We start from the raw sequence: 17,477 nt of genomic DNA on the forward strand, positions 1-17,477 counted from the left end.
AAATAGTGAAGAAATAAAAGAGGTAGAGAGAAGCATAGAAGGGTGGACTGATGGCTGGTTCAGTCTATTGGGCAGGACTACACCCGCTTGACGCAAGCATGCAAGCTATACTACGAAATTCAAGTCTACGTAATACAACTTAAACAAAAAAGTACCGCACTTAAGATTACAATAAGGAGGGAATTCCCCACGTTCTTTGTCCTACAAAGGTCACGGGGTGTTCCGAATAAGAAGAGGAAAGTAGGTAAGCCAGGGTATCTCAAAAGGGAGTCCATCGAATCTATAAGTCTTGCTAACGTCGGTCGGGATCAAAACAGGGAAGTCTAAAATGGAAGTTTCGCCTTTTTAATTTGCGCAAAACCCGTTTCCAAAGGCTCTTGCTCTCTTGTGGAGCATTCTCGTCACTTTTTGCTACAACGCTACCTGTCTCTACTAGCATGCTTTCCTTGCTACTTTCCTTGGCATTCGTATTGCTTCCTTGGGAGGTTTTGTCTGAATTTTCGCTTCGAGGAACATGTGAAGGAGCTACACTTAAAAACTGTGGGTCATGTTCGATGCCTAGGCCCAGTGGCTGAGGAGTTGGCTTTGGTGGTACAGGAGCTGATAATGATGAGTCGGCGTTTGCTCTGCCAGGGAGAGGCGTTGACTCTGGAGTAGTAGGCAATGACTTATCGGTTTCCGCTCTATCGGGAAGAGGCACTGACTCTGGTGAAGTTGGTGATGACAATGAGCGACCATCGTTAGGAGTACCAAGAGGGGGTGTTGGTTCCGCTGAAGTAACCGCTACAGACGAGCGTTTATTATTCTCCGTTTCTAATAGAGTGATACCTCTTCCATAGTCTATTATATTCGTACCGGTGGAGGGCCTTGCCTGTGACTGCGCAACAGCACTGAGTTCCTTTCTTCTCAACTTCGGAGACAACTTGTGAGTGAGCTCAGATAAATCTGTTCCTCTTTTTTCCCGAATGGTCTGCTGTCGCTTGGTGCAGTACTTTGCATCCGCAAAGCATTTTTCAACGATTCTTTGGAGCACACTAACGGTGTTGTCGCAGCTGGCCCTTTTCTCTGGCCGCATGCGGAGGAGGTAATCTTCGACATGGTCGAGTAAATCGAGAATGAAATCGCTACACTTCTCGTGTTGGCGCAAATCCTGGATTTCGGTTCGGACAGAATTCTTCGCTACAGCCTTTCTTATGTCTTGTCTTGCGTGGGGATCAAGATTGAAGAACTTATCCTCTTCGTATCCTGGAATCTCATGAACTGAATCGGCCAATCGTTTATTCATAAACTCCTGCACCCCTTGCCAACCGCGCAGGAACCACACGACGAATTCGAGCAGAACACATCCGAAACACCAGAGGTCATATGAGGGTGCCACGTTCCGCTGAACATCCCATTCCGGTGCTCGATAAGTAGGAGTTATGCCAAGAACATTGTCTCTGGGGATATCCGATTTTGACGCTGATGCATGGAAGTCAGCAAAACCAAAGTCGGAAACTTTGAGAACCCCTGTTACACTGTTGGCGGAGGTTGCACCACTTTGCTTGAACCATAAGATGTTCTCCGGTTTGAAATCGCCGTGCTTGCCGTATTTCTTCTGGGCTGCGTCGGGCTCCAAGCCTTGTTCCTGAGCTTGAGATTCATCAACGCAGTTGTGGTGGATAGCCCTAAGGCCCAGGGCGAGGCCTAAGCACTGCTGTGCCATCCACCTAGCCAAATCGTAGTCTCGAAGAGGATAATTGGGGTCCGGATACTTCTTGCTCCAAAAGTCTTGGAGATTTCCATCGGCCCATGGGAATACCAAGTGCAGGTGCTTCTTGTGCTGGAAAGTCATCAGAAGCCTGATGAGGTTGGGGTGATTTTCGTTGTTCAGGCGGATGAGGGATTGCACCTCCTGGTTCTCTAGGTCGTTGGCGTCTGCCTGAAAATTGAGAGTTTTCACCGCGAAATGTACAGGCTCTTGGCTAGGAGCCTGCCAGGGTCTATTAGCCGTTTGATCGTATATGAGATTGAGAAGAACGACGTACCGAAAAATCCTGCGCATTGTGATGCGCCGAGTGTATTTTTACTTTGCGAACTACTGAGAATCCGCCTTCGGATGTAGTCTTTACGTCCGTGAATGGGAGCACAGCCAGGTCCTCTACGGGCATACGACGGACAGTCTTCTCCCCTTCGCAACTAAGTTGAAAATAGGGTGTCATCATCCACCATTGGTAGGTCTGAAAAAGGTCTTTTTCATGCGGTTTCCATCTCGCCTTGTCTTGGAAAAGTTTAATAGGCTGTCCCGTTTTCTTACAGCACACCTCAACCTGATCCTCGGCATATACGAATGGAAGCCTGTTGTCGTAAACTCCCTCTTCGATGAAGTCTAAGATTGAATCAATTTTTTGCATTAAAGCCAGCACTGCAAATATCTTCCGTCTGGTCGTTTTTTGTTTCGATGAAGGCGCTCTCCAGATCTGTCCAGCGAGAGTGTGTCGATCCTTCTTCTGACCAACACTCAGTGTCTTGAGTTCCTTGCGTATTGTCTGTTCAGTGACTATTTCATCTAGCCTATCTACTGGTATGAAAAATTTGCCGTCATCATCTTTAGACGGTAGCCTTGCTGCCCTAAGCTTATCTAAAAGTGATTGCGACTGCGTATTCTCGCTGCGATTGCCATGATCGACACCACTATTCTTAGATATGCTTTGGCTCTTCGATGACGTACCAGATTCGGCGTTTTGGTCTTCCCTATCTGAAGAGATAACATGCTCAATTGGAGTTTCAAAGCGAGATGAGTTGGCAGTGCTGCTGAGTTGTATGGCGTCGCCACCGTCTCTAATGAAGCTACTGGCGCTACTCTTTGAAGGTGTGTACAGATTATTTGGATTACTAAGGTATGTTTCACCGTCTTTATTGCATGTGATTGGCTTTGGTAGGCTGATGACTGGAGCTTCCAGAGCTTCCAGAGCTGGAATTGCTTGTTGACTGAAATCTGCAGGCTCAGACCGGTTGATTCCCTTTCAAGATGAAATGAGCTGGAGGAAGCCTGCTAGTTGGGGGACATACCGTGTCAGAACCTGATTTGATGTTTCCGCTGGTAACACTATTCATCGCTTCGTCCTGCGAGTTTCGGGTGCGTTCATCCATAGAAACCCAAGTGATGGATCCACCTAGTTTTACCTGGCTGGCCCTCGTCTTTCTAGATATTGCGCAATTGTGTACCCCTTCTTTCCGCTCCGAAAAGTCTTGCGGGCCGCGGACAGTCCCTTCTGCAGTCAGACTGAGCATCCAGTTCAAGCCGCCCCGATGAGCCCAAATGGGTGGGAAAGGGGCTCGATTGTAGAGCCGTGGCGTTGCCTCGTTACCCTAGCGTATCATCTCAGGACGAATCATACTAAATTTTCGTTTGGTTGCCTTTTTGCCTTCGCTCGTCTCTGTCCTGCCCACCTCGCTCCAGATCCTCCTTTGGCCCCATCCTTCCTCATGCTTGTCTGAGACAGGGCTTCGCGTTCTGGCTGATGGGAGCCCGTAGCATCCCTCAGCTGACATTACCAAATGGCAACGCGGTAAAAGCATATAAGTCTTAAATCCAACACATTTCGAACGCTGTTGGCCGAAATGAACATCAAAATATTGACACATTCCTTAAAGCTCGTGCATTTTGAACAATAATGAGATTCACTTCATCTACACAAAAGAAAAGTAGCCGAAACATTGCAAAGATAGGGTGAACATATGAAGATCCTCCAAATTGAGGATGACACGAAGGACGAAATGTAGATGCCACGGACTCCGTATACCCAATCAATTTGTACTTGTAACATTGCAGTGCCCCAAGAGTGCAGCCACACACCAAATCTGGACACCAATAAAGATAACCCCCACCCCTCAGGCACATACTGAAAAAAAGGGCATACATTCTGGCAAATTGAAGATCCCGCGATTTCCCCTTTCTGCGAATCTACCCCCGATACTTTCGTTACTATTCCGAGAGATTTCTTACTCTAAAAATATTTACCTCCCAATTATCTCGACTCTGAGTATCGATACGTCGACAAAGTCGTGAGGTACGATCCCCTTCTATGGCCACCACAAACGAAGACCTCAAATTCACTGGAGTCGTGCATACAAAATGTGTTCCGGATCCAAGACATCTCTTCAAGGCTGTGGAACTGCAGTTAAGTGCAAATGGCAGATGTGGCGCTTTCAAGATCGAGGTGAGCGGGTAATGCATGGTCTGATGACGTGTTTAACATTCTCTACTCGAAGATGCGACATAACGTGTACAATATACGTTCTACCGAGGACATAGATATAGTAAGGCCCTTTCTCTTGATCATGATATTCGACCTGGCCAAGGCTGATTTCCCATCATAGGAGAAGATCAAACGTCAGAGATACTGGCTAGTGACTCGTAACGATAAGAGCGGTCGAGGTGAAAATAAAATCTAAAGGAGTTCTTTGTTTTATTTTACGTTGGAAAGTTGAGTTGAATACTAGTGATGGATGCTACCGGAACGATCTCATGATTGGATTGGAAGAACCTACCAAGTTTACTGGGTCATGTTGGCCCGCTCGTTTTGCCATTTCCTTGGAGCTTACAATGTAACGGCCATGCCCGCGCCTTATAGTCGTATATTCGGAGTTCATGGTTGCAGAATTTCATTTGGATTAATACTGCGACAAACGGCCTCTTCACTACACCAGCGAACGATGGGGAAAGAGCAGCCTTGTGAACGTGGAACTAACAGTTTCTTTCCTGCGCACTTCACCAGTGAACAGCGAGGCCCGAGCCAGCCTTATAAGGGTTGCAATGAGAACCATCTTCATTGCATCGACACTAACAGACCGCCAGGTCAGTCTTGCGTAGAGCAGCCTCCTCACTGCGCACTGATGGATGGTAAGGCTGAAGCCTAACCCTTTCCTCACACTAGTCAGCCGACATGTCGACCAATATATTTCAACTTTGGCTTTTGGCATGTCGCACGGCTGTGCACATATCGTCCTTCAAATATTTGTAGGCAATAGGCAAATCGTGGGCAAAGGCCACCAATCATTTGTTACGTATAGGCAGCTATGAAGGACGTATTGACCGGTCGTGAAAGTGGTCAACAAAATCAGGGTCTTATCAAATATTACTTGAAAACGAAAGGTGGGAATGCAGAGCGGCACCCAAGGTTAGCCTGGCGACTTCTGATTTATTTTCTTACTAAAACATACGCTTTCTTTATCCCGCAAGACTATTTAGCTATATCTACGTACTAGTGTTTAAGATTAGTCGTTGAACGAATTGCAAACAGACCCATCGATCCAGCTTCCAATGGCGCCACCCGATCCCATATTTCAACTCAACAACCAGCTTCGCCGAGTGACCACAATGGGCGCTTTGGTGAGACTGGAGCCGAAAGACACGAACCCAGACGGTCTTTGCAGAGGAAACGACTACTCGAATCTGCGAGCGCTGTTGAGGAAATGCGAGATTTCACATATGGATGAGGGCAAAACATTCTGGCCGGACCAGCTCTTACGGAAGATCATGTCAAGAGAAAGGGTAGAGGAAGAATTAGAAAGCATTCAGGCAGAGGAATGTTCTAGGCACGTCCTCTGGGGTCATGGAGTCAAATGGTATTTGGATCGGATTGCCCCAGAGGAAGACCTTGGTGAAGACATTGAAAACGGTGCCGAAAACGCCATTGAGCCTGACGTGCAGTCCGAAGGTGTCGCACCTGGTCGTAAACGATATCTCAAGATATTTACAATCTTGGTCCTTTGCGAACAGGAGGCTAGTATCAGGGGTTTTATCGAGGCAGGCGTAAGCGACGATGCTCTACCATTAGTGCAATGCGACAAAGATAACTCAAATGGCCTATTTAAGCTCGCACTTAGGAAGTCTCCACTGAAAGAGCTCCGTTGCTTCCCCAAATGGAAAGTGGGAGAAATTGAGCAATTCTACAACTTCCAATACCAATTCCTGATCCCATACTTTTGTTTCGCATCCGACCCAAAAGCTCCCATAAAACACGCAAAATATCACCACCGGACGATACTGCCATGGACCGAGGAAGACATGGACAAGCGTACCGATGGGGGTTTCGGCCTTATCTCTTGTATGCGTATCCATCCGGCATGTCATGGATTCCATGAGCTAGCACAAGTCAGAGTTGGTAATGGAATGTTCGCATTGAAGATAATGAAAAGCCAAGGCATTGAAGATTTTGAGAAGGAACTTAAGATGCTGAGGATGTTCAGCGACAAGCATGACCATCTCATCATGCTTCTGATGTCTTACAGTTGGGGCAACCGTCACTTCCTCGTATTTCCGTGGGCGGACTGTGATCTCGGGAACTACTGGAAGCGGAAGAAACCATGCTATGATATGCAGACCAGAGCCTTAAATCTAAGCACAATGAAATGGGTTTCGAGGCAGATTCGGGGTCTCACCTCCGGTCTGCACAATATCCACAACCCGAAACATCTGGACACGCGCGAAGACAAGAGATATGGAAGACACGGAGACTTGAAGCCTGAGAATATCTTTTGGCTCAAATCGGATAAGGATGAGGAGGGAATCTTGGTGATAGGTGATCTGGGGATCTCGGCGATTCATCGCCTAGAAACTCGTTCCAATCAGCCCGGCAAAAAAATTCCCTATTCGCCGGACTATCGACCCCCAGAGTGCGACCAGGAGGGTGGCATTATATCCAGAGCATTCGACATATGGACTCTAGGGTGCCTCTTCTTGGAGATGGTGTGCTGGGTTCTTGGAGGCATAGATTTGGTCGAACGGTTTGAGGCTGACCGGGCTAAGGTGCTCTACCTCGGCTCAAAGATGAATACCAACATTTTCTTCGATATAAAAAAGACAGAACATGATCACCATGTAATTCTAGTGAAAGAGGTGGTTGTTGAGGTAAGGCGCATTTCACGTACTGGTGGCTCTAGATCTAACAGATATTAGTGGATGTCCACTCTGCACGCCCATCCCGGCTGCACGGGGTATATTCACGACCTTCTCGACATCATTCACGATAAAATGATAGTAGTGTTGTCGAAGAAGATGGAGAGGATCCGATCCGGACCACTGCTTGCCAAGATTGAAGAGCTGCATAGAAATGTGGCTGCAAAAGACTACGGTCAGATACCACTCCCCAAAGAGCGAAAGTACGCTCCTCCAATTGGAGTAAGAGCTGAATTAAATGAACATGCAAGAGATAGGGTCAAGAATTTCTCCCCTATATTGGACACATACAGAGGAGAGACGATTAACTCAAAGTCAAAGCCAGAGATGGAACAGGTTGATTAGAGAGAGTAGAGTAAGGCTGAAGTTTTGGGAGTGTGTCAAATTAAAGTGTGGTAGCTTCCTCTTCTATCCGAACGTTTTCGCTTCTCCCTTCTCTTGCTACCAATATCCACTGATGATTCCCAAAACACCTGAAAGGCCACAAGACCCGCATCGTCTATTTCATATTCTATAGGTACGTAGCTCCAGGAAGGCTTGTTGTTGTAGCATTATGTAAGACGGTCGTTTAGGTTCTGTGCTAAACGTGACGGAGGGTGGAATGGGAGTGCTACGCAGCTCTTTAGATCTCTTGGTAATGCTCAACTGCCACAGATTGCTTCAGTTCTTCGAGTTCGTCCTTGGTATTGTCAGCAAGTGCTTCCAACATATAGTATCTTCAGGTGAACGTGGCATATGTGGCGAACGTACCAGTTTCAGCAATTTGGGGATTTCGCATTGGTATTTGCCACGCGTCCACTTCGCTAGATATCAGTCGCCTTTTCGACCGGCATGATATGGGTATGCACATACTCGAATGCTGACTTTCTCGTAGCCGAATTTCTGAATCAGAAAGTTTTCCAGGGCGTACTGGTCAGTGTATCTGGCGTGGATGATGATGGTCTTCATGGCGGGGATGGGATGCTTGTCGGGGGGTTTGACGCGATCGAAAGATTCCTAGATTAGGGTGTTGGACCACGACGATTGAGTGATGAAGAGCTAGAGCTCGACAGAAGCTTTCCGAGGTTGACTTAAGGCGTCCTGCGGTTCGCAATTTTTGCTACCGAATTTTTTTGCGGGCATATTCGTGAGTAATCGGTGAGCCCAGGTCTGCCTCAGGAGAGCCAAGCCAATTACGCAGTAGCAATGTAGCGTAATACCAATCAAGTAGTGTAACGTTTGAGAGAAGAGAGCGTGAGGGAAATAAGCCTCACGTTGGCCCTAGGACTAAAGATAGCCCTGAGATGCTTTGCTGGAATCGACGTGGATCACTCAATGCCCTCAAAGTTTCAGCCTCTCCAGAAATGGAAAGGAGAGATTCACTCTTCAATTATGTGGCATATGAAGCGAACCAATGGTTGTACACCTAACGCACAGGGCGCGGCACTTTGTTCACCGGTTTAAGATCGCCCCGGTTACAAAAGCTAGCATCCACCGGCAGACAGGTCACGAAACATTGGATTGCTCTTTCACAAAAATAATACAGAACCACTTCCTACTGAGATGAATTGGGCACGCGATAATGCCAATCTGAGCGAAGAAGACCTGAAGACGGTGTTCAAGTACGAGCCTAAGGAGTCAACCGTTATTCGAATGCTAGCAAGTCAAGATGTACGTGCTGTCCTCGCGTGAAGGCTGGAGTCCGTGCTTACAACACAGTGGCGAGTCGAGATATCTTCACAAGAAAGTGAGAAACAGTGGTCTCAATGGATCGAAAATGTGAGCAGCTTATTTGCAGGAAGATCAAGAGGGCTGCTGATTGCTCTCAGGACCTCCCATCTATTAATGGAAGTGACTCTGGAGTAGTACTGCTGTAAGAGTTTCCAACCATTGAATGAGATCTCGCAATAACTTTCGAACTCCAGATTGGCGAAACGAAGTGGAGAACCGGCTTTGCAGAGAGTCAAAAAGGTAACTTCCGATGACTGGATTGAACGAGCGAATAAGGAGAGCCATTTAGTATGTGATCTCAGAAGAGCAGACACTTTCTCTCCTTTGCAGGAGAAAGAACAGTCGAATCCGAGTAGCGCAGCACGCCAAATACTGAGCGGCCGCCGAGGTGTTCGAACTATACCATTCTCGAGAGATACCTTCTGGCAGATCACTAGTAGCTTCCACACACATGGATCCATTGCCCGAGTTGTAAGCCGGACAGATGTACCAGTATTTACTTGCAATAAAGTGAGAATGACTGAGCCAGCTTATGGTAATTTTCCTAATTCACAACACAAAGCCATCATGGCTAATTCTAGAATGTTAGTATACAATTGCCGATCTTCGAACGCATGGGAGATGGATCTTGCTCTAACAGCCACTCATTTCCCTAAAAGCAGATTGACCTTTGCGATCCTCTTCGGTTGCCCTTTCTCTATTGAGAAGGAAATTGTCATGCGGTTGGCTCGAGTGAAAGCGGAGGCGGCGCACCCACTTCTCCTGCCCGGCATGTTTGCCGAGTTTGAAGCAAGGCGACACACGACTTTGGTTGAAGAGATGGGCAATAAGCTCGAGGCACTGATATTTCAGCTCGATTTTCAGTCCAATAACCTCAAAGGCCCTCAGAGAGCAGAGGCAGAGGCAAGGAGCAAGGAAAAACGTACTGCGTATCTTGATCTTGCATACCTTAGGAACTCTCTCGTAAGCTGGAACATCCAATTGGCCAAAATGGTTCAGCATTGTCGGCAGCTCAATAGGGATGAGTATCGCAATGTGAATGGAAACAATGACCTATTATATCCAAGCCACAGTGCTAGAGTTGGGCGACCAGCCGAACGAATTGAAACTAGGAGCGTCGGCAACTCTAGAAGCCCGTCAAGAGATGAATGGTTCGAGGTAGAAGCTTCTGCAGAATGTGAACCATTAATACAAGACGAAAATGCAGATCTCACCCGGACGTGGGATTGTACGATGCCTATAAATTTGAATAGCAGCATATGTTTATCAAAGGACAAGTGCGTTGAACTTGGACCTCTGGGAACTAAGAATAACGAGCTCGTAATGACGGAGCGACTTTCCCAGATGACTGGCAAAAATCAGGACGATATTGGAGAAGACACCTACAGCCAGATGCGCGACGCTGGGTTTAAAATTGAGTCCCGCCTCATGTCAATCAGGGACGAAAACGACGACAAGATCCGAGATTGTACCATGCGTGTTGAGGGCATGGCTATGGCGACGCAATGGGTCAGTCTATTTCACAGAAGTTTATTGGGGAGTAAGCACTGATAAAAGTAGTCACATAGCGAAACGAACGTTGAGGTAGCACTAGCTACAAACCAAGATTCGAGACATATGAGATCGATCGCGCTGGTAACGATGATCTTTTTGCCAGGCACATTTTTCGCTGTGAGTGCTATTTCTACATAAATCATGGTGTGTATACTGATACCTTGTAGAGCATGTTTTCAATGACCTTTTTCAACTGGTCTAACCAGCCTGGTACACAAACTGTGTCAACATACCTGTGGGTTTATGTATTGATAACTATATCCTTTACGGCGCTCACGATTGGGTTATGGTATTATATTGTTGTTTTTCGGCACTCGAGAGGGAAGAGAAAAGATAGGGGAGATCTGGAGGGATAAAAGGGTTTTAAATCTGGGCGAACATTTGTATTCTATCTGCCTTCATTTCTGTGTAAACTTCTGGCTGCCTTTGGTACTCTTTCTGTCATTGCGGAAAATATTAATATACCTACACTATACACCGGGCGCCTTCTTCTCTACATATCTAGCTACTCTTATTGTACATGTTCTACTTACAACTGTGCAAGAATCTTATGTTGAAAGAGGTCACATTTGGGGTTCTTGAAATCCGCATCAAGTAAGGCGAACGCAAGAGATCCCCAGCTTTCTCCCTAGCCACAGACCCCTTTACCAGGGGTCTACCTAATCGTTTCCAGTCGTTATAATCGCTGGATAGATGTAGCTGCTTTTAAAGCAGCAGGTGCAACAATTGCCTCCTGAGGCTAGGTATCACGCAGCTGGCTCTCCCATAACTGCGACTCTGTTAAGGCCTTGCGCAGTAAGGTGCGCTGCGTATTATTAAACTTAATTAGCTAGCTCTTAGTGTCTTGTGCAGTAGCTTTAGTGCGCTCTGTAGGTTGTTCTGCAGTGCTGTTAGCAGCATTAGCAGCTCGTTTAATGCGTCCAAGGGGCATATTAGCAGCAAGAGGCAGTAAAGTATGTAAAGTTAAAGTAGCTAGAGTTACTACAAGAGCTAACTAGACTTGTTAACAAACAATCTCCTAATTAGTTCCTAATTGTTCCTAACGTATTCTTTATGTTGCGCTAAATTAGTCTAACTTTAGTGTATTTTCTAAACAAAACAGGACTAAATTATCTTTCTAATTAGAAAATATTCTAATTCTTAATAGAACGTTAAGGCTTTTGTATTGTATATAAGCTTTAATCTTGCAATAGCTTTGTAGTGTTAAGTTTTAGGCTTAGTTATCCTATAGTACGCGTTGTCCTATCTTGTGTAGGCAACTAGCTACTTATTGTTGCTGTATTGTTATTGCAATAGCGCTTCTTAGTGTTGTAGTACTTGCTCCTGCTACCTAATAGGATGCCTCCTGTCCGCTCGAAACGCAGCGCTAAGGGGCACAAAGTTACTCCAAAACGCGCCAGAACAGCCTAAGGCACTGCCTCACAGCCTATCCTTGTAGAGGCTGCGCAGCCTAAGTTACCTGTACGCACCTTACTGCGCAAAGCGTTGGCTATTACTGCAAGCTAGGCTACTGACGAGCGCCTGATTGAAACGCAGTTGCTCTATTTGTTGCCTAAGGGCGCAATTGCTGCGCCTGCTGAAAGCTCAAAAGCTGCCACTAAGGCGCCTACAGAGGAGCCTAAGGTTGTTAATAGCAGCAATAATAGCAGTGATAGAGGCCCTAATAGGCACCTTATAGATAACTTTGTAGGTATTGTATAAGACTAATTACCTAGTTATTGTAAGCCTTTGCATACGCAACAACACAAAAGGAACTAAGTATACAATTACAGCTATTGCGTTAGCAAACTTAAGACTCTACAGTGGGCCTTCTAGGTATGTAAATACTACTATAAGTGCTATATTAGCTACTTAGGCTTTATCTATAAGACAACGTTGTTAACAACTGCTGCGCTGTGCTTCCTTGCCTAGGTTAGCAGCACTACAGTGTATAAAGAGCTAGCAGGGAGCAGGCTTTAAGCTAAAACACAAATCTAAGGCAGAGGCACGGCTTGCAGATAAGATAATAAATAAAATCTACAACCTATACAAATAAAATTATGCTAGCTTACAATTTATATATAAGTGTAATTACAGCTGCATTTAAAATACTAGGAAGTAATTAAGCTTTAGAACAAACACGCTAAAAACTTGATACTAAACAAATTAAGCTAATCACACAATTTGCTAATTACTGTAACGGCGCAGGCAAGACAATGGGTCCGAATGCGGTGTGAATCCACTCAGAGGCATATGGGAGTGCGTGGGGACTCAAAAACCTGGAAATTCTATTGACACCTATAGGCCTCGTACGAAAGGATATTAGAAAACTACTAAGCTAGCTAAGGGGAGAGGTGCAGCTAAATATTTGGAGATAGGGGTAGCGCAGGGGGCAGGGTAGGGTCGGGGCAAATACGCGGAACCTATGGATGTAGGTTCATCAGGTAACTTGAATGGAACGATTCATGCGAATTGTTACAATTACCTAATTATGTTAGGATTGTTGCGAAATTTGATTGTTCTTGCTTGTTAACAACGCAAGAGCTAACTAGCTAAAACTTAACACTTAAAAACCATTATAAGATTATTACTACAGCAAGCCTAATAACCTTACTAGAATAAATTCAGTATTTAATCAAGTTCAGCAGAAATTTGCTCTAAGCTTAACTGAATTAGCTTTTTGCTATAGTACAACTTGCCTTAATTAAATTAATCTTAGCACGCGGAGAACAGTTTTAACTTGCAAGTTACTTGATTGTTGCCAACTCTGTTCGATAGAACCTTCTAGCTCTAATCTCAAAGACTCAGGGGTGTAATTGGTCAACTGAATTCAAAGTTGATTTCCACATGAGAATATGATCAAGGATTGGCTACGCTTCTCACCAGTACAAATAAAACTGGTACCTTTTCATATGTATTATTAGGCTTCTAAAATAAGCACCGTCCCCCGTAGTCTAGAAGATTCGAGAGGCGAATTTGTTGCAACATAAATATTTGCTGCTCCCCGGCTTCCTCTATGAAATAAAGATAAAGTTAATAATATATATAATAAGAAAAAGCCCTGTGCAAGCGCTGCTCTAATTAACCACAAGGAAAGCAACATTGCCGGATGAGTGTCCTAAGCAAATTGTATCTTCATACACTGCTGTAAATATTCCCCTGTACTCCGGAGGTAGCCACAGGAAAGGTTGTTCGTTCAGCGCAACCCACTGATTCTGTACAAAGAGTCTAAATAACCCCTTGTTCTGAAAAGGAGAAGCCCTTCTAGGATATAGGCATAGATAGATGTTTCCTCTATCTGTCTGTAGACACTGGCCATCTGGTGAGAAGGCCACTGCGCTGACCGAATTGGTATGGCCCTCGAGCGTGCTGCGGCAAGACCCCGTCGCTACATCCCACAGCCGTACAGTGCCGTCTTCAGATGCCGACGCTACTAGCTGGCCGTCTGGCGAGAAGGCCACGGCGCTGACTGGATTGGTATGGCCCTCGAGCGTGCTGCGGCAAGCGTCCCAGTCATCTATCTTTGATATCCTTCTAATCCATCTCGGAATATGGCTTTTGTATGTCTCACTTATGACACTCATTTCTGGAGCAAAGATAAGGCTTGAAGAATAGACCTGTAGAGGCGCATGCTCTAATATAAGTTGGAAGTGTAGTGCAAATCGTTTTGCATCGCGAAGAAAGCTAGAACTAGCATTCTCGTCTAACTACATTTCAGGTAAGTACAGAAATTGTAGCAGGGAGATTGGCCTAATCTTACGTCTACAAGCGCCTGTAAGCTGCTAAGCATATGGATGCATTTGTATGTTTCTCTAAGAAGACTCATGGCGTCTAGCCAGTATAGGAAATACTTCTAAAAAAAGCGGTAGATCGAATCCTTGTCATGAATATAGCGTTTGCTCTTCTCTAGGTGGTGCACCCAATAACGGCAAGCATATTGCAACTCGGGTGATAGACTGCTGGAAATTGTCTTTTCATCGATCTGACTCCTTAGAGTCCCAGGAATTGGGAGGTTGCACATGTTTTGCCTTAGCCCACTTGGGCTAGACATTAGTTGAAGACACTTATTAGCTAGCCTTTCATGTGCCTCTCTCTTGTCTACCCAGAACAGGCTCTTCTCCCATTTTTGATCATCCACAAGGAAGTCACGAAAGGACAGATGGAGCAGTCTAATAGGCACATCCTCGTTAACAGGGATGCTCAGAACAGAGTGTAGGGAGTCTAGCCGACAGATAATATCGTCTTTCGGGCTTCCAAGGAGTTGTACAAGTGAGACAATAGAGAGCGGACTCTTTAGAAGAACAATACTCCCAACTATTTCTCGGAACTCGCTTGTGCGCCTTTGTTTGTCTGCTTTATCTTCGTCATCAAACAGCTGGTTTAGGATGAAGAGGTACGTCCTATCAAGGTTGGAAACATGGGTGGCCGATTGATATTGAAGTACGGCTGCTAGGCGCTTTTTGGGATTGTCTCGTGGATCTCTAATATATCGACAGGCAGTAGCAGCGAAGATGAATAATGGGATAGCTAGCTTGACTAGGGTCTGGATTTGGTCTTCATTAGGCCAGTCCGGCGATAGCGAGCGCTGACGTCGTACCTCTCTGAGTTCATATTTGAAGAAGAGGGTCATATCGTGTTCGATTATTGTCTCTGGGGCATCTTGGAGAACTAGATCTTGGTATGTTCAGTCCATCATTTGTTTAAATTCAAGACGAATCGGGAGGGCCGGCCTACTTGTCACTAGAACCTTTAACGACACTGGCCTAATATCCTTAGTTCGGGAAAGGAGCTGAAGAATTGCTCGAATGTCATCTTCTCGCTCACATTCGTCTAGTGCGTCAATGACAATAATGCACGCTAGGGTTTGTGATGGAGCCTGTTGTATTTCTAAGAGCGGGTGGAGAATTAACTTCTCGAATTGGTCTTTTAGAGCCCTTTGTGGAATAGCTGGGTCTGCGTCGAGTGCTTTTCTTACGCCTACGATAAGTCCTGGTACACGGACTATCAGATCTGTAGTGATAGTGGTGAAGAATCTTGAAGCATTACTGCGCTGTCCCTCACCTTTCTTGAAGAAAAAGCTGGCCCCTAGTCGGTGTTGGTCGGCAAATGACTGGGCAACACTCCGCGCAATTGTTGACATTCCAGTGCCGGCCATGCCTTTCAGCTAGAATATGGGCTTGCTGTTTCCGTCCTCAGCCCATTTAGCAATCTGACGCCGCAGCTCCACTCTAGTGTTTGCGAGGCACCTTGCGTTGTGCTCGTCCATGTGCTCGTCGAAGGACGCTCCTTCGGCGATAGGCAGTTTCGCTAAGTCAAGCTTCTAATCGATGTCGTGGATAAGAGCGCTATTAGAATATGATATTTAGATACTGTTATCTCTAAAATTGAGAGAGATACGGAACACTTACATTTGATCAATGTGAAGCGCGAGGCTGAAAGTCTGCTCATATTTTTCAAGACTGGAGACATCTTCTCGACCTGCTTATTTGTGAAAGGCCACTTTAAAGCTCGCACACCAAAACGGTGCATTGCTTTGCGGGCCTTCTCAGGCTCTAGCTGTGCTTCCAGCCCTTGTAGTTGTTGATGATAACTTGTGTATAGTTGAGAGCCGTGGTTTGCCGTGTCTCTAGAGGAGCTGTTCGACTTTTTGAGGACATCCTTAATGTCAGTAACTGTTCTCTGAAGGCGGTTAACATCCTTCTTTGCATTCTTCACGGCGACTGAGTACTGGAAGCAGAGGGAGGCGATTTTAGCAGCTATGTCAACGATAGAGGCAACGCTTGCTGCCCCCGAAAGACCATCCATGACACGAATGGTAGAGAAGTAGCCAGGCCCAGCAATAGTTTTACAACGGCACACGGGCGAAATGCACCCAGTTGCAAAGCCGGTAGTATGTTAGAGAGTCATAGTGTATCTTTCGGCTCGATAGGGCTGAGAATGCTGGTGCAGCTGACGCTAGGATTTGCTGGCACTATTTAACCAATAAGAGTTGGTTCACGGATTGGAAGTCGGAATTACGTTCCACCGAGAGCCGCTCATGATTTTCTTGGCCGCGTCACGTGCAGGGCCTGGGTGATCCGCGCGTTTTCCTCTGACGATGAGCCCACTATCCATGCCGAGTAGTTGTCGACAAATGCTATGGAGCTGCCGGGGGTATATATGTACCCATGGCAGGAGTGGGCCGGCCCTTCTCTCTGTTCACGCAGGCAAGCTGCAAATGGGAAGGAAGAGGTTGTATCAATGTTGGAGCAGCGGGAACGCACTAACGTTAGCGGCGCTGAGTTCGAAGCCACAAAGACGTTTTTCATCCACCTTGCCAGGTACAAAGATATAGGTCGACACGCAACTGCACTGTTCCGATTCAAAGGAAAAGAGACCCCACCCATGTCCATGGTTACTGTAAGATCCTCGGGGTGACGCGTAGAAAGAACTGCGGTACTGGGCACACCTGGCGGATAAAGTAGGCCAGGTGGGTAAGGCTAGGACGGGTTGATATCCACGTTGATACATCAATGTCCAACGACAGGGTGAGAATTGGCATATACGCTACCACGTCAGACGTATCAATATCAAAGATAGTGGCAAGCTTAAACCAGACCGATGCTCACCTCACAGACCTCCCAGCCATCAGCAAGGCAGCTAGCTAGCTAGCCGTAAGATCCCTCATGTGTGTCTCGGCAAGGAACGATCTGTACAATCCGCCTCCCGTATACAAATCTTCTCTAACTCGCAATCTGCGCTGCAATCAATACAAAGCTAGGGGGCCAGTGAATGTCAAGAGACGGTCGCAGAGACAGTGAAGAAGCTTTGAATAAACAATGGCACTGGGTCTAGACAAGTCTGCAGCGTTGTATTAGCAGCTGACAACTGGTAAGACATTTCCAAAGGAATTAATGCACAAGTTCATCGTGCCCTAGACGGCTACCTATAATTGCGGGCCTACAAAATCAATACTGCAGTTCTTCTTCCTCTGCAGAAGAGAGACACCGCAGGGAGAGAAAGCAAGGTAATAGCATAGACAGTAATTCAGACTTATCGTATGCGCTAGGAGACTGACCGAGCAGATAAGAATGAGGCTAGAATATCGACGAGCTGATCAAGCGATAGGAGCCAAACGTGAACTGTCAGAGCCACCATCCAATTTGCAAGAGACGCCGGACGTCTACACCCAAACCAGCAGGACACAGTAAGCGTAGAAGAGGAACTCAACTAGCAAAACTTCCGGCAGATCCCCTTTCCTATCTCCGAACCGAACACAATGTGAGCCTCTCCTACACATGCCTCTGCTAGT

General features: G+C 46.2%; 5 protein-coding genes across 5 annotated transcripts; 2 read left to right on the forward strand and 3 right to left on the reverse strand.

Annotated features, from left to right (window-relative positions):
- Positions 1-985: 985 nt before the first annotated feature.
- Positions 986-2,591, reverse strand: BDR25DRAFT_205425 (kinase-like protein; the record flags this gene model as incomplete). Its single annotated transcript, XM_033684454.1, has 2 exons — positions 986-1,959; positions 2,024-2,591. Coding segments are annotated over 2 exons (1,542 nt in total), but the record flags the coding sequence as incomplete, so codon positions are not given.
- Positions 2,592-5,473: 2,882 nt separating this feature from the next.
- Positions 5,474-7,288, forward strand: BDR25DRAFT_207473 (kinase-like protein; the record flags this gene model as incomplete). Its single annotated transcript, XM_033684532.1, has 4 exons — positions 5,474-5,573; positions 5,640-5,914; positions 6,062-6,895; positions 6,944-7,288. 4 exons carry the CDS (start codon positions 5,474-5,476, stop codon positions 7,286-7,288), a joined length of 1,554 nt encoding a protein of 517 aa, XP_033554726.1.
- BDR25DRAFT_299645 (uncharacterized protein) lies at positions 7,066-8,250 on the reverse strand. The gene is made up of 3 exons (XM_033689205.1): positions 7,796-8,250; positions 7,694-7,741; positions 7,066-7,622 (listed from the first exon to the last, which is right to left on the reverse strand). Exons 1-3 carry the CDS (start codon positions 7,889-7,891, stop codon positions 7,566-7,568), a joined length of 201 nt encoding a protein of 66 aa, XP_033554727.1. The 5' UTR covers positions 7,892-8,250; the 3' UTR covers positions 7,066-7,565.
- A 192-nt stretch (positions 8,251-8,442) lies between these two features.
- BDR25DRAFT_250230 (uncharacterized protein) lies at positions 8,443-10,697 on the forward strand. Its single transcript, XM_033686051.1, has 7 exons — positions 8,443-8,593; positions 8,642-8,701; positions 8,752-8,795; positions 8,848-9,188; positions 9,243-10,162; positions 10,214-10,324; positions 10,375-10,697. The coding sequence occupies exons 1-7, from the start codon at positions 8,486-8,488 to the stop codon at positions 10,561-10,563; spliced, it is 1,773 nt and encodes a 590-aa protein (XP_033554728.1). The 5' UTR covers positions 8,443-8,485; the 3' UTR covers positions 10,564-10,697.
- A 1,978-nt stretch (positions 10,698-12,675) lies between these two features.
- On the reverse strand, positions 12,676-15,991 carry BDR25DRAFT_321053 (uncharacterized protein; the record flags this gene model as incomplete). The annotated part of the gene is made up of 6 exons (XM_033691944.1): positions 12,676-12,734; positions 13,497-13,752; positions 14,367-14,860; positions 14,900-15,343; positions 15,401-15,506; positions 15,584-15,991. 6 exons carry the CDS (start codon positions 15,989-15,991, stop codon positions 12,676-12,678), a joined length of 1,767 nt encoding a protein of 588 aa, XP_033554729.1.
- Positions 15,992-17,477: the final 1,486 nt, after the last annotated feature.

Source organism: Lindgomyces ingoldianus, assembly GCF_010093535.1.
Source record: "Lindgomyces ingoldianus strain ATCC 200398 unplaced genomic scaffold BDR25scaffold_1, whole genome shotgun sequence".
Lineage (NCBI taxonomy): Eukaryota > Fungi > Ascomycota > Dothideomycetes > Pleosporales > Lindgomycetaceae > Lindgomyces > Lindgomyces ingoldianus.

Coding starts and splice junctions, on each gene's coding strand:
- BDR25DRAFT_250230 (XM_033686051.1), top strand. CDS start 8,486: ATGAATTGGGCACGCGATAATGCCAATCTGAGCGAAGAAGACCTGAAG. Junction 8,594..8,641: donor GAATGCTAGCAAGTCAAGAT/GTACGTGCTGTC, acceptor CTTACAACACAG/TGGCGAGTCGAGATATCTTC. Junction 10,325..10,374: donor TGCCAGGCACATTTTTCGCT/GTGAGTGCTATT, acceptor GATACCTTGTAG/AGCATGTTTTCAATGACCTT.
- BDR25DRAFT_299645 (XM_033689205.1), bottom strand. CDS start 7,891: ATGAAGACCATCATCATCCACGCCAGATACACTGACCAGTACGCCCTG. Junction 7,742..7,795: donor ACGAGAAAGTCAGCATTCGA/GTATGTGCATAC, acceptor TATCTAGCGAAG/TGGACGCGTGGCAAATACCA. Junction 7,623..7,693: donor TCCCCAAATTGCTGAAACTG/GTACGTTCGCCA, acceptor GACAATACCAAG/GACGAACTCGAAGAACTGAA.